The sequence below is a fragment of the Suricata suricatta genome, chromosome 3 (assembly GCF_006229205.1).
Source record: "Suricata suricatta isolate VVHF042 chromosome 3, meerkat_22Aug2017_6uvM2_HiC, whole genome shotgun sequence".
Lineage (NCBI taxonomy): Eukaryota > Metazoa > Chordata > Mammalia > Carnivora > Herpestidae > Suricata > Suricata suricatta.
Window position 1 is genome coordinate 117,725,638 of NC_043702.1, and position 15,669 is coordinate 117,741,306.

General features: G+C 42.0%; 1 protein-coding gene and 1 long non-coding RNA gene across 4 annotated transcripts in view; both read right to left on the reverse strand.

Annotated features, from left to right (window-relative positions):
- Window positions 1-3,830: 3,830 nt before the first annotated feature.
- LOC115286615 lies at window positions 3,831-6,971 on the reverse strand. Its single transcript, XR_003906167.1, has 3 exons — window positions 6,666-6,971; window positions 5,128-5,208; window positions 3,831-4,419 (listed from the first exon to the last, which is right to left on the reverse strand). It is a non-coding gene; the product is annotated as an uncharacterized LOC115286615 (long non-coding RNA).
- Window positions 6,972-13,462: 6,491 nt separating this feature from the next.
- DARS2 (aspartyl-tRNA synthetase 2, mitochondrial) overlaps window positions 13,463-15,669 on the reverse strand; it is a 26,917-nt gene continuing 24,710 nt past the window's right edge. For all 3 annotated transcript variants that reach the window (XM_029934958.1, XM_029934957.1, XM_029934960.1), the window contains one exon: window positions 13,463-14,469. In XM_029934958.1, coding sequence (XP_029790818.1) covers window positions 14,255-14,469 — 215 coding nt within the window. In that variant the 3' untranslated portion in view covers window positions 13,463-14,254. The remainder of the gene's footprint in view (window positions 14,470-15,669) is intronic.

A 15,669-nucleotide genomic window follows, 5' to 3' on the forward strand; every position in this document is an offset into this window, starting at 1 on the left:
ACTCACAACATGGATGAATCTCAAAGACATCATGTTGAATAACAGCAGGCATAGAAGAGCGCATACTGTGTATGACATCAGAATAGACAAAACTAATCTATGGTGGTTGTCCATGGATACAGGGGAGATATTAATTGGAAATAACCACCAGGAACTCTTTTGGGTGAAGGAAATGTTCTAGATCTTAATCTGAGTGTTGCTCACATAGTTGTATACATATTTGGAACCATTTAGCTATACACTTATTTATGCATTTAATCTAAATTTAGCGAAAAAAATGATAAATACACAAATAGAAATTTACCAGACATTTGAGGGAAGTCTTTAAATGCAGAGACCCCACAAATCAGGAATCTTTGTTCTGATGTACCCCAAGCACCTAGAAAAATGCCTGGCATATGATAGTTTCTCAGTGCATATTGGTTAACTGAATGAATGAAAACAAGCACACAAAAACCAAAGAGAAAATAAGACCTCAGAAAATCGCGAGATAAATACAAAACAAAGTTCTAGAATAACTACTATCCTCCCAGAGATAAGATAACTCTGTTCATTGGGGCACCTGGGTGGCTCAGTCAGTTGAGCGTCTGGCTTAGGCTCAGGTCATGATAGCACGTTCATGGATTCGAGCCCCGTGTCGGGCTCTGTGCTGACCACCAGCTCAGAGCCCGGAACCTGCTTCATATTCTGTGTTCTCTCTCTGTCCCTCCCATGTTCACGCTCTGTCTCTCTGTTCTCAAAAATAAATAAATGTAAAAAAAAAAAAAGATAATTTCATTCATTAAAAAAAAAGTTCTTGAAAATTAAAGGTGTAAAAATTGAAAGAAATTCGGTATGAAGGCTGGAAGATAATATAAAATTTTCCCAAAAGTCAAACAAGATTAAGAGATGGCAATTTAGAAGAAATAAGAGTAAGAATAAATTCAGAGGGTCCAGTATCCAATTGATATCTTTTCCAAAAAGTGCAGAAAAAAACCAAGGAGTCAAAATTCTCAAGAATAATGCAGTTGCCATATAACCCAGCAATGCAACTGTAAGGTCTAAACCTCAAAGAATGAAGACATGTCTACACAATAATTTGTACATGAATGTTTGTAGCAGCAACTCAAATGTCTGTCAACTGATAAATAAAATATGGCATATCCAATTGATGGAATGTTATTTGGCAATAAATACGGTACATATTACCATGTGGAGGAAACTTGGAAGGATGCTAAGTGACAGAAGTCACTCACAAAAGGCGTTTGTATGATTATACTTCCATGAAATTTCTAGAATTGGCAAATCTGTGGAAACAGAAAATAGATTAGTGGTTGCCTAGGGTTGGAGGAAGGAAGACAGTAGAAGGAATTGGGAGTATATAGGGTTTCTCTTGGAGGTGATGAAAATGCTCAAAAATTGACAGTGGCAGGAAAGCCTGGGTGGCTCGGTCAATTAAGCATCTGACTTCGACTCAGGTCATGATCTCACGGTTTGTGGGTCCAAGCCCCACACTGGACTCTGTGCTAACAGCTTGGAGTCTAGATCCTGCTTTGGATTCTGGGTCTCCCTCTCTCTCTGCCCCTCTCCTGTTCACTCTCTCTCTCTCTCAAAAATAAATAAACATTAAAAAAAACATTGATGGTGCTGGTGGTTGATTGGTGAATATACTAAAACCAATTGAACTGTACCTTTAAATAAGTACATTAATATGGTATATGAAGTATATCTCAAAAAGAGTAAAGAAATAGAAATAAAAAACTGGAAGCAACCCAAATATCCATCAGTAGTAAAATGAAAAAATGAATTATAGCATGTATATATATATGTATATACATATAAACCCAACACAAGAATTTTTTTAATACAAGACACTAACCCCAGATGGATTGCAAAACTCCAGAAGGAAAAAGCCCCACTGAGTATTCAGCACAAGGAATGAAAAAAGACAAAAAAAAAAAAAAAAAAAAAAATCACGCCTACCAAGGCACATCACTGAGAAATATTAGATAAAGAGAAGTTTCTAAAAGCTTCCAGCAGAGGAAAAAGGAAGAGGCATTGGCATGGCATCAAACCACTAAAGAAGAATTTTTAATCTAGAAGTCTCTGGAGCAATATAACCTGGAAATTCTCAGTATAAATGATTTGCAACCTAGCAATCTATACCCAGCCAAACTATCAACCAGGTAGGAGGTAAATCTAAAGCCATTCTCAAACATGCAAAATCTAAATAAATATATACTTTAAAATATATATTTTGGGGCACCTGGGTGGCTCAGTCAGTTGAGTGTCTTACTCTTGATTTCAGCTCAGGTCATGATCTCAGGGTCATGAAGCCGAGCCCCAAGTTGGGCTCTGCATTCAGTGTGGAGCCTAACTTGAGATTCTCTTTCTATCTCTGCTCCTCCCCCCTTATCTATATAACTCACCAAACTGCTGTTTGGGGCACTCCTAGTGAATATGCTCCACTACAAAGGGTAAACAAGAAAGCAGAACCATGGGATCCAGCAAAGAGAGGCTATAAGATGGAGAGCGGCAAGCTCAAGTCCACAGGACACTTGAACAAATTTGGAGGAGTCCAGTCAGAACAGGTTGGAATAGGAGTATGTAGGACTAGAGGAGAAGAGGTATTCTCAGGAAGAGGAAATATAATTGACAAAATGAGTGGTAGTTTACCTGGAAAATCGTATAAAGGAGGTATTTTGTAGTATTTAGAGGTTCAGAAAAAGAATAAAATCAGGCAATTAATCAATATTAGTAAAAGTAGAATATTGTACAAGAAATGTACTCATAGTCCCAAGTTGGCTTCACAGTGACCAGTGTTTATATAGACAACGGTAAACATCTCAAATCTGAATTCAATAAAAATTTGGAAGAGTTCTAGTGGAAGGATAAATGATTGGGAATTGGTAGAGGAAGGACACCAGGTAGTCAGGGCAGATTGAGGTCAACACACTGGAGCAGCTAGGCGACAAAAATTGGTCACAGAGGGAGCGTCTGTGTGCCACTACAGAAGTTCATTTTGTAATATTGAAACAACTCATTTGGTTGTAACTGTGTCACCTGAATATCAGCCATGAAACTGGAATGATGGGGAGTGAGATCTTCACCACAATGAAAAGTCCGTGCATGATCTCTGAAATGGCTGAATCAAAAGGCAGCACATTGTAGATATTATTCAAGTAAATACCAGAAGAAAAAAGAAAAAACAGCTAACAGAGTGCAAAGTGAATGAACCCAGGTGGGCAAGGCAGGCCAAGGGACTGATATTTTTTGGTTACAAACCTTATAGATTTGATTCTTTATGTGCATGTAATACTTGCATAAAAATAAATTTGATTTTTAAGTGAACTGCCCCACAGTACGCAAGGGAATTTGAATCATCTTTGACTCTCTCCCATTGTCCCATCATTAAGAATTAAGAGACAAATTATACCCCAGGAGCTTTTACAGGGTTTCAGTTCCATTATCTCAGTATATTTCAGATAGGACTTGTAGATTTTGTTTTTAGCTGAGAGTTTTAGTTCTGGTGTCTTTAGAGGGTTGCGGGTTTTTTTTTCCCCCCTGACCTATTGTTTTGCAGATAGAGTCTATTATCAAGCTTCTACATACCAAAATGATGAAAAAGTATCTTTCTAGAGGACCACTGAAGAAATTGGTGAGATTTTATGAAAGGATTTGGGGAAGCTAATGTTCCATTCCTCTGAAACTTCAGAGCTTAAGAGTGTTCCCATAATTCATCGCTTGTACCCTTGTGGGCTTTTCACTAATATTAGTTGAATGAATGAATGATCGCATAGTGCAAACTTTTGACTTATCAGTTCCCCCTAGATCACAATCTCAGACATTAATGACTTGCCATTCATGTTCATATTTATTATTAATTGAGGTTACAAAACGGGCTAACTACCACAAGAAGTGGGGGATGGAGACATGGGAGGGGGTGGGATCTAAGGGACAAGGGTAAATCACCGGGAAACTTGCCTGAACACAAACTCAAGAGTCTCCTGGCTACTGAGGCTGAGGTCTAACCCCCATGTCCCTGAGGATATCAGAGCAGGAGACAGCATTCACACTCCGCAGGTAGACTCCATGGTGCTGGCGGATATAGTTTCCCTCTAGCCCTCCTCTCCTTTGGCTGTATTCCTCTGACTTCTGTGTGGCCTGCTGTAGCCACATAAGAAAACCTGACCCCTCAGAGTCCCCTGCTCTGGCTGACCTCCATGCCTTTGGATTCCTACTCAGTCACAGATTTTAAGGCCTCCGTCGCTGCCCTATGTGTGGCTCCGGCGGCCCACTTCTGCCATGATGGCCTGGGCACTTTCTGTCCATTTCTGTTCCTGGTGGTGCCTTGGTGGGAATCCTCTCCGCGCCCCTCCTCACTAGTTGGTAAGTATACAGAACTTGAGCATTTCACTTTTTTTGTTCCTTCAAATTCTTCTGAGGAAAAAAATATTGATGGACAAAAGGTTAGTTTCCCCAGGAAACAGCCAGTGGGTACCCTCCCTCTCAGGGTCCTTGCTGCCTGCATCACCCAACTGCCTCTTTGTCCCCTGCCCGTGGCCACACTGTTGGTTTGGTGACTTTTTCCTGGGTTAGAGCTTCCTTGCCCCTTTGTTCCTGCACTTCAACCTCCTTTTCTTTTGAGTCATTTTATAGCTGAGCATCTCCTAGGAGAGTAGGTAGAAGAAGGGAAGAAGAATGCATTGATCTGTGTATCTTGCTTCATTTCCCTCCCTGACTGCAAAGAGAAAAAATGATGGGCAAACGGTTAAAATAAGTGTGGCTATGAACTTTCACTGACATCTGCCCACCTCTGATCCTGTGTGGGCATAGAAACTAGGGGATGACAGGGGCAGAGTAGTAACATTTGGACGACTCGTAGGACACCTCTGCTCCAGGTCCCGAAAACCCCACCTCAGAGCTGTGTGGTCTTTCCCACTAACGTGCCAAACAGTATTTTAAAACCATGTTTCATACGTGCCTTCTCTTATTCCATAAATACTCAGTGAATCCAAATAGTGTGCTGAGGTGTATATGGATGTGCACACGGAAGCCAAGGCATGGAGCCTGCCCACCAGTCTCCCATTGGTCAGGACAGAGTCCAATAAGGAGGTACAGAGTGAGTGCAGGGGCCGGGGCACACACCTTACTGTTTGCTGGGTTCCAGGTTCCCAGGAGGAAGATGAGCGTGAAACCCACATGTTTCTGAGACTTCTGAGGAATTAGCTGCAAGAAATTGTCTGGTTTCAGAAGCTATGATGGAGGACTAAGGAATTCCTGTACTTTACTGGCAAATCCTGGCTTCTGTTATAAGCCTAAACCAAGAGCTTTTCTCTTAAAGGAAATCATCAGATTTGGCAAATGATCGCTTCTCCAGAAATACTTCTTACTAAAATGAATCCTCATTTTTTTTGGTCCTCTACATTCAAATGGAAGAAAAGTTCAAGAACATAAATAAACGTTTCATTCTTTCTGCCTGGGTGATGGGCTCTGTGACCCCTATCTCCCGACGGTAGCCCCATGAGGCTGCCCTCCCTGAAACACTGGACTTAATTTGCTGCGAGTTTTGCCCAGACTCCCTTCACCCCTGTCTCCTAGCTGTTATCTGAGTCACAGGGAAAAGACACAGAAGAGGGATAAGCTGAGATGTGGTGACAAAGGGACCATGATCAGATTTATGCCGGATCTTGTCTATGACGTGTTACACTCTCCGGGGATCTCATCAGGTGGTATATATAACGCAGAGGAACCTGGGGTTCCCTTCACTGTTTAATACACCAGCTCAATGCCTTAGAATTCTGAGAAACCATTTTTTCCCCTCTAACAAGCTGCTTTTCCCTTTGATATTTCCCTACAAATCTGATTTGAAAAAACATTGCTTAAACAAACCCACAGTGTCAGATTTATTCTAACAGCATGAGGTCACAATATATTCTACTCTTGGTAGTTCAAGATAAAGATTACCCAAAGAAAAGGAAGAGATTAAGTGAAGCCACAACTGCAACAGTGCCGCACTTTTGGGTGAAAGTCTGTTAATAAACAGTGTGAATCGTAGAACTGTTGAAAGGAACATACTTTTTAAACAAGCATATGAAGAGGCCACTATATGTCCAGAATTATTCAAAAATACTTTCCTATAAATATTTAAATGTAATCTTATCAACTTATTTGCTGAAGGTAATAGTAATAAAACAGTACTAGTTACCGTGTGTTGAGTGCTTCCCGAGTGTCAGGAACATGCTAAGAAGCCCACATGCATCGTTTCACTAAATCTCAAAGGATCCCGAGATAGAGGCAATCATTTCCATTCTCATGAGGCAAAGATAGAGGTGAACGAGAGGCCACACCCAGCCGCCTTCCCGAGGGTCTGCTGACTATCGCCTTACCGAGGGTCTGCTGTAGGACTCCAAGCCCCGCCTGCGTCTCTCCCCATGGTCCACAGCAATGGCCCCTCACCGTGGGGCTCAGACATCCTTGCCATTACATCGCGACTACCTTGCTGGGTCTTCTTCCTCCCCTCCTCCTGCTCCTCCTCCCCTCTTCCTCCCCCCCCCCATGACTTATGACAACATACACTCACAACAAATATTTCTCAACTTTCCAGAAGTTAATGAATAGCTAATATTCCCAGATAATACCAGCATCTAAGAAATTGCCCAAAGTGGTTTAAAGCAGTTGATTACCTTAAGGAAATTCAATAAAGTAGTCTCCCCAATGCCCCCTTATCTGTGGTTTTGTTTCCGTTTCAGTTACCAGTCAGCTGTGTTCTGGAAGCAGATGATCCTTCTCTGGCATCTCGTCAGAAGGTCAATAGTTGCCCAACCTTACATCACGATGCCTGCATTATTCACCTCACTTCATGTCATTACATGGCTATTTTATTATTCTGTATCATCACAGGAACATGAGTATAGTACAGTAAGATATTTCAAGAGATCACATTCACATAACTATTATAACAGTATATTGTTAAATGATTCTATTTTATTATTATTACTATTCATGTGCCTCATTTTTAAGTTAAACGGTATCACAGGCATGTCTATATAGAAAAAACACGCAGTGTGTTTGGGATTTGGTACTATCCATGGTTTCAGGCATCCACTGGGCGCCTTGGATCATATCCCCTGAGGGTAAGGGGAAACCTATGTCTGTTTGCTGTCAGTTGCTTGGGAAATAGAAATTATTACAGCCAACCATCCCTTCCTTGTAGGAAGCTAACCATCGTGTCTGTTTGGAATTACAGTTATCAGAAATTCTAAACTGGCAAACTGTGACTTAAAAAGGTGTTAAAGCAACTTTCAGACAGCTGAGTCCTCAAGTGTGTTTGGAAAATTTGGTGCCACACATTTAATTCATTGCCCCATCTCTGCGGTGGCATGTGTGTGATACTTATCCGAATTATAAAAGAAATAATTTTAGTTGATAGCTGCTTGAAATTGTCTTCCAAATTCCTGTCCTGTCTGTGACAAGGAGAATTTGGAAACACTGACCTGACTTATTTCTGTTTCCCCAGTTTATTGTGGTTCCCTCCTGTCCTTCCATGTCTAAGGCAGAGCCCTGGGGCTCACTGCCCCTCAGTAATGAGGTGGGGAGCATGGGCCCTGCTTGGAAGAAAGGGCTGTGGACAAGTGGACATCAAGGCAAGTCCTGAAAGCCTGATTCTCTTTATAGACAGAAGGATTTTCTAAATTCTGTTAACCTCCACATAACACATGAGGAGCCAGAGCCCATAAACTAGCTATAAGCACAGTCGAGGAGAGGAAAGAGACCTTTCCCTCTGGCCCCAGTGGACGTTAGAAGATGAAAAGCATGAAGCTGGCAGGCTCAGAGCCCCACCTCCCGTCTCTGGGGCGCGGTCTCAGACTCAGCCTTGAAGCACATTGTCCCTGTGCCCCTCGCATAACCGTAATCAGACAGGAGGGTAAAATCAATGCCGTGTGGTGCTCCACAGCTCAGCCCCTGAACCTGCCTTAGCTCTGTTGTTTCGCAGAAGGCATTTCGAGATCCCCACATGCCGTGTGGAGGGTTGTGGGAGCAGCCAGTGGAGGGACACTGGGGAGAGTGACTGAATCCTACTGTGTTGGTAGGACACTAAAGGGGAGTCACAGCCATCCTGGCAGGTAACGCAGTGCCAGTGGGGGCTGAGGTGAGCCTTGTCAGGGAGGGCCACGGCCTGGACCAGATCCCATAAATCACAACGTCAGATGTTCCCAGACACAGGCGGGCAGCAGCATCGCCATGGAAGCTGGAAGGATCAGAGAAGGTACAAGGGCCCGCACAGGTGGCCCTAGAGGCCCTTCTTCCCCCTACACCCACATGTAGTCTCGGCAAGAAACAAGGAAATCTAAAAGATACTGAATCACTCAAAGGAGCCAGAGTTACCACTTTAAAAAAGTATTCAAATAATTGGATTGAGTTGGATTTTCTAAGTTGGACTAAGGCTAGTGTTTATTTATTTATTTCTCCTATCATCCAAGAGAGTAGTAATTTACAGGGGAGATCTGATCTCTTCAGGTGGCTAGCCACCCATCCTGACACCATTTATTTAATAGTGCCTCTTTTTAATAATGCCTCCTGATTTCAGATGACACATTTGCCAGTTGATAAAATCTAATATATATTTGGAGTCTGTTTCTATCCTGTTGTACTCATATGCCCATACCAGACTTCTTTAATTTTTATAGTATTAAAATATATTTATTTTCTCTTAAGACTATTCCTCTTCGGCTTATCATTCTTTTTTCAGAAAGTTCCTGGCTACTTTTTCTTATTCCCACACATGAACTTTAGCATCAGATACCATAAAACATCCTATCAGTAAGTTTTGGGATTGCACTAATTTTATGGCTTATTTTTGTTTGTTTGTTTATAATTTCTTAAATTTAAATGCTAATTAACATATAGTTAACATATATGTAACATACAGTGTAATGATTTCAAGAATAGAATTTAGTGATGCATCACTTACTTATAACACCCAGTGCTCATCCTGACAAGTGCCCTCTTTAATGCCCACCACTCATTTAGCCCATCCCCCTACCCAACACCCCTTCAGCAACCCTCAATTTATTCTCAATTATTTAAGAATCTCTTGTGGTTTGTCTCCCTCTGTTTTTTAATCTTATTTTTGCTTCCCTTCCCCTATGTTTGCCTATTTTGTTTCTTAAATTCCACATGAGTGAAATCATCTGATATTTATCTTTCTCTGACTGATTTATTTCGCTTAGTATAATATACTCGTTTCATCCAAGTTGTTGAAAATGGCAAGAATCCATTCTTTTTGATCACCAAGTAATATTCTTCTGTGTGTGTGTGTGTACCACATCTTATTTATCTATTCACCCGTCAATGGACATTCGGGCTCTTTCTATACTTTGGCTATTGTCAATAATGCTGTATAGCTTATATTTTTAAGGAAGATGGACATGTCAACTCTTATCAAGAATTTGGCATGGACTAATTTTTTAAGGCCTATTGCTACTATGATTCTACTTGATTATTAAATTTGTAAGCATTTGATCTACTAACAAATGTATCTTGAAGCCACTTTGGAAGATCATATACTTCCTTCCTATTTTTAGGAATGATAGGTGTTTTTGGTTTTTGTTTTGTTTGCATTATCTATTGCTATATAACAAATCATCCCAAAAAAGTGCCTAAACCAATAACCAAATGGTTATTTGCTCATAGTTCAGCAATCTGAGCTGGGCTCACCGGGTGGCTCTTCAGTTCATGATCACACATGTGGCTGCGCCCAGCTGGCAGGTTGCCTAAAGGCTGATTTCAGCAGGGACTCAGGACTGAGCCTCTCTCTCTCTTTCCTTGTATTCTCAGGGCCTCTCCGCTGCCAAGTGGCCTCTCCCCATGATTTCTCCAGCAGTCACTGGACTTCTTACATGGTAGCTCAGGGCTCCCCCAAACCACAAAAACAGAAATTGGCAGGTCTTCTTGGGCTTAACCCTGAATCTGGCACATTACTTCAACCCTCGATTTAGAACAATTCATAGATTCACTCAGATTCAAGAAGAGGTGGGTGTGGGCGCTACGCAAAGGCCTGGAAACTGAGAGGCATGGTTCAATATGGGCCACCACAAGAGTCTTAGAATCTTCCAGTCCGCTACTACATCTCCAGTAGCTAACACAATGCTACTCACAGTAGATCCTCAGCAAACATCTGTTGAATGGCTACTACTGAAGCATCTGCTGGCTAAAAACATTGCATATGTAAGCAGCAGCACTGGAAATGTAAAAGTTCAGTTTTTTTTTAATCAAAAAAAATTTTTTTAGAGACAGTGTGAGCAAGGGAAGGTCAGAGAGAGAGGGAGACACAGGATCTAAAGACAGGTTCCAGGCTCATGAGCTAGTTGTCAGCACAGAGCCTGATGCGGGGCTCGAACCCACAAACAGCGAGATCATGACCTAAGCCAAAACCGGATGCTTAACTGACTGAGCCACCCAGGCGCCCCTAGAAGTTCAGTTTCTGAAGACAAGGTCTGAGAAACCACCCGCAGAGCCACGCCCACAGCAGTGCTCACTTGCTACTCTTATGTGTTGGGGTCATTTACACATCAGGTAGACACCAGTCCACTTCTTGGAAGGCATCCTACTTCTTGGAAGTCATCATCTATTATGATGCCTCAGGAAGACATCCTTCCTGAGAATCTATGCAAAATACACAATAAACTAATAAATAAGTAGCAGCATTTATGTTCTGTGGAATCAAAGGGGAAGTTCTTTGAGGAGAGTGGTTAGTCTGGAGAGAGGTCAGGAGGTTTCATTGTTCTAGTGAGTCAGGGAAGACTTCCTGGAAGAGGTGGTTTCAGAAACCCTTTGAATGATGGGAGAAGATAGAAGTTGATTGGGGATATTCTGGGCAAGTGATATGACCTAAAAAGGAATATTCAAGACACAAGAGTAATATGGATTGCTAAATAATATATATATATATATACATATAGCCAAGTGTGTGTGTGTGCACGTATGTGTACATACACATACAAACATACATATATATATACACACACACATACCTGGCAATCCAAATTACTCTTTTGTTGGTGAAAATCTGCAAAGAACAGAAGGCCAGTTGGGGAAGTTCTTTGACAGGATCATCCAGGCACTTTCTGCAAAAGCTTTCCAGTGCTTGGAATGAATGCTTTTGCAAAGGTGAACATTTATTGAGTCTAAGAATCCAAAAGGAGATCACTTTGGTTTTGTCACTCCACTGCTCGGGCTCCCATTCACTTCTGGAAGGGTTCATTATTGAGGCATGACTGTATCTCAGGTTCACAGGTGCCAGAGTGCAGCAATGCCCAGCCTCAACAACACCAGGTTTAAAAGTGGCTTCCCTGGGGCATCTGGGTGGCTCAGGTGGTTGAGTGTCCAACTCTTGATTTTTGGCTCAGGTCGTGTTCCCAGGATTGTGGGGATCAAGCCCTGAATTGGGTTGCATGCTGAGTGTGGACCCTGCCTGGGATGCTTTCTTTCTCTCTGCCCCTCCCCTGCTCACTCACTTGTGTGTGTGTGTGTGTGTGTGTCTGTGTGCTCTCACGTGCTCTCTCAAAATAAATAAAAAATAAAAGTGGATTCCTTGAAAAGAAGTGCTGATACTAGAAGGAGGCCACCTGGGTGAGCCCCAACTACCTGGAGCTCTATTCCATGTTGAGTAAAGCTGCCCATGAGAAGCCTGAGCTCCCTGACCAGCACAATACACAGGGCATGGCCCTTGCCAGGGAGCACCCTGCAAGGAGCAGTGCCAGTCCCTCTGCCCCTTCCTTGTGACCACCTATTTCACAGTGAATGTGGGGAGCAGTGGCTGGGAAATGGGCAGGAAAGGCATTGTTTTCCCTGCTTGATCCAACACTGCTGAGTAGCCAGCAAATTCCTGGAATCGTCTTTACCATGTGTGGCTCTTATTTGGAACCACACTCTTGAGTCAGACAGCCAGGAAGCCTTACTAAATATTTACCACATGTAGAAGCCTCAGCTCATCTCCATAAAAGATGCATGAAATCATAAGTGAAAGTAAGCCCCAAAAGTCTTCTATCTAGTTCCCCTGCTATCGGGAAAGAGAATGCCAGGTAACCAAGACAATTAGTTATTAGGAAAAATATGCCTTGGTCTCAGCCCTTAGAAGGTTCTGGAGATACCTCCACATGATAAAATAATTGGAAAATGAGACTCAAACACCAGAGAGAAAGAGGATTGATTCGCCCTGGAGAAACGCAGGTTGAAGACACAGTGCTTTAGTTCTATGGAAGACTCTGAGGCGGAAGAGAGGTCAACACTTCTCCTCCTCTGCTGGGGAGAGAGCAAGAGGAAATGGGTCTAAAGAACAGCATGTAGAACTGAAAATAAACACGAAGCACTGCCAAACATCAGCGTTATTGCATCCTGCTACACCGAGGGTAGGTGTAGACGCCTCGTTAAAAAAAATCTACCAGTTATAGTCTTGTCTTAACACAGACCAAAAAAGATCTAGAACAACCTCTCCAAAGTCCTTCTATGTTATGGTTGCTAAAAAATAATTATTCCTTAATCAAATACCTAATAGTTTATTAATTATCAATAGTGATTATTATCATTATTCTTTTTTTGTGTGTGATACAGTATCATTATTCTTTTTAAATCTCTATAATAAATGGGTTCATTTTTATGGCAAGATAAGAATTAAAAATTATTTTTCTTCTAGTCTTCTATGGCTTAAAAAATTGTACTTAGATTTTTAATAAAGACTGGAATTGCCTGGGATATGAAAATGTGAGACATAAAATTTCACTACTTTTATGCAGAAAGTTATATGAACCTTTCCTGGAATTTCTACTTTAAAAATAACATAGGATATTATCTAAACTTGCTTCTTTTAAGTCCTGTTATATACACAGTCTTTGAGAGACAGCATGAGCAGGGGAGGGTCAGAGAGAGAGGGAGACACAGAATCGGAAGCAGGCTCCAGGCTCTGAGCTGTCAGCACAGAGCCTGATGCGGGGCTCGAACTCACGAACTGTGAGATCATGACACTTAACCACCTGAGCCACCCAGGTGCCCCAATACTTGGTACTTACAAATCAAAATAAAAAAGCGAAGGTAAAAGTAAAGATAAAGTAGAAAAAAACACTTTCATTAATCAAGGCCTTGTTCTCATTTCATAATGATTAATTATAAGCTTTTATTTATGTCATAGAATGTATTAACAAAGTTACAATAGCCTCAGTGTTCACTTTTCTATGTATTTGAAGTTGGCCTAAGGTCAGTATTTTCAATTGCTTATGATTGAGGAGAAGTGTTCTTCAGGGATTAATAATAACAATATTATTTTTTAAAGATTTTTTTAAAGTAATTTCTACATCCAATGTGGGACTCGAATCTACAACCGTGAGATCAAGGGTTGCATGCTCTTCTGACTGGGCCAGCTGGGCACCCCAATAATTATTTTAAAAAATAGAAACATAAACAGAACAGTGAATAATAAAATTCCTGTTTTTCTTCTATAGATATCAGTTTTATTTCCTCTTAGACTATAAAATGCAAAGACGTAAAGATGTATCTGCAACTGCTCACAGGTAAATAATCCCGTTATCTTACATTGTGTAATGTTCTAGAGTTGTTCAAAGTATTCTCACCCCAACACCTGCCATGTACATCATGTCCTCTGGCTCTGGCAAGAAGAGCATTGTCGGGGGCCAGGCAAGTAGTGTTCCCATGTCATCCAGGCAGGAAAGGAGGCGGAGAGACATTTCTGTAACTTGCTCAAGGTGAAACACTAAGATTCTGTGGCTTTCATTTGGGTGATTTTCTTAAAAGGCATATATCATGTTGCTTCTCACTATATTATGCTGAGAGTCAAAATGTCACTATCTAGCTTAACTTACAGGATTCTCTTGATAAGGCTGGTTGAACTGACCCCTCCATCAACGGACTAAAGGGGCAAGCATTTCCCCCCATTTCACATGGTCTGATTACCTCTGTCTTCAGGGAACAGCTGACTATCCAGGTGTGAAAAACATGATTAGGAAACACTAAGCTATTCTGTTAATCCAGCAAAGGGGCATCTTCACACCTCTTCAGGTCAGAAACTACAAAAAAGTCCCAAACAAAAAATCCTAATATAGCATGTTATGAAGTAAAAATTGGATACCTTCTGTTTCTTTATTGTGGTGAAGAATGTTGTCTGGGTTCCTTCCACCTAAAGTCCTGCTTATCAGATCTGTGGCAGAACTCGGTGTCTGATTTCAGCCTTGGGGAAGCAAAGTGGACAAAGCTGAAAAGCTCAGCTTTCTGGATGATATGGCTGATTCAATGAGCTCTTTTCTGCTTCTGACTCTGCTGGCCAGGAGACCTGGATATGATAGGGCTTCAGTTCCTCAGGAGGGAGAGAATCTGGGGCATTGCTCATGAGGTCATACCCCCGGAAGGATTTGGGGAAGGCTATGACATCTCTGATGCTTGGTGCTCCAGCGACAAGGCATATCAGTCGGTCTAACCCTGGAAATAAAATACCAAAGTGAACAGATGAGAATGTAACCTAAGGTTGGGAGTGACTAGGTTTTTCTACAAGGGCTGTAGAGAACTTTTAAGTAAGAATTAAAAAAAAATTTTTAAATATTTCTTTATTTTTGAGAGATTGACAGAGAGAGACAGTGTGAGTGGGAGAAGGGCAGAGAGAGAGGGAGACACAGAACCCAAAGCAGGCTCCAGGCTCCGAGCTGTCAGCACAGAGCATGATGCGGGGCTCAAACTCATGAACCAAGAGATCATGACCTGAGCCGGAGTTAGATGCTCAACTGAGTGAGCCACACTGGCGTCCCAATTAAATAAGAATTTAAAAAATTATTTATTTTTGAGAGAGTGCAAGCAGGGAAGGGGCAGTAGGGGGGAACAGAGGATCTGAAGAGGGCTCTGTACTAAAAGGCTGAAAGCAGAGACCCTGATGTGGGGCTTGAACTCACGAACCATGAGATCATGACATGAGTCCACTCAACTGACTGAGCCACCCAAGCGCCCCTAAATAAGAATCTTTAACAAGTTGAGGCCAAGCATAGATCCCTGCCTTTTTAGGGAACTTCTGTTTGTTTGAGAGGTTCTTTTCTATCGCATTCTAGAAGAGTGCTCAGGATGAATATTCACATGCTCAAATTTAATTATAGCAATTAGTGAGTCCTCAGCAAGGGTCTTCCAAAGGTTGACAAAAATCAGGTGCTGGGCAGGGCACTGCAAGGACACAGGGCAGTCCTTGCTGTTGAGGGCCTACAATCTAGGTGAGCCTCCAAGAATTTCTCTTGCTTGATAAAGCACCCATGGCAGAGGGGCACACTGGTACTTTCCTACTTTCACACAAGCTGAACACTATGGTGCAGGGCTTTCCAGGCTCCGATGAATGTGTCTGTGAGCCCCCAGGTATCTGAGCCATGCTGATTCAGACTGAAGTTTTGTTTGATTAAAAAGTCTTTCGACCTTGAGGGTGTCATGCTGAGTGAAGTAAGCCAGGCAGAGAAGGACAGAAACCATATGTTTGCACTCATAGGTCTAGCAGGAAAACAAGAGAGACCTAATGGAGAACCAGGGGGAACGGAGGAGAGAGAGAGAGTTGGGGAGAGAGAGGGATGCAGAACTTGAGAGACTATTGAAAGCTGAGAATGAACTGAGGGTTGGGGGGGAGGGGGGAGGGGGGAAGACAGGTGGTGG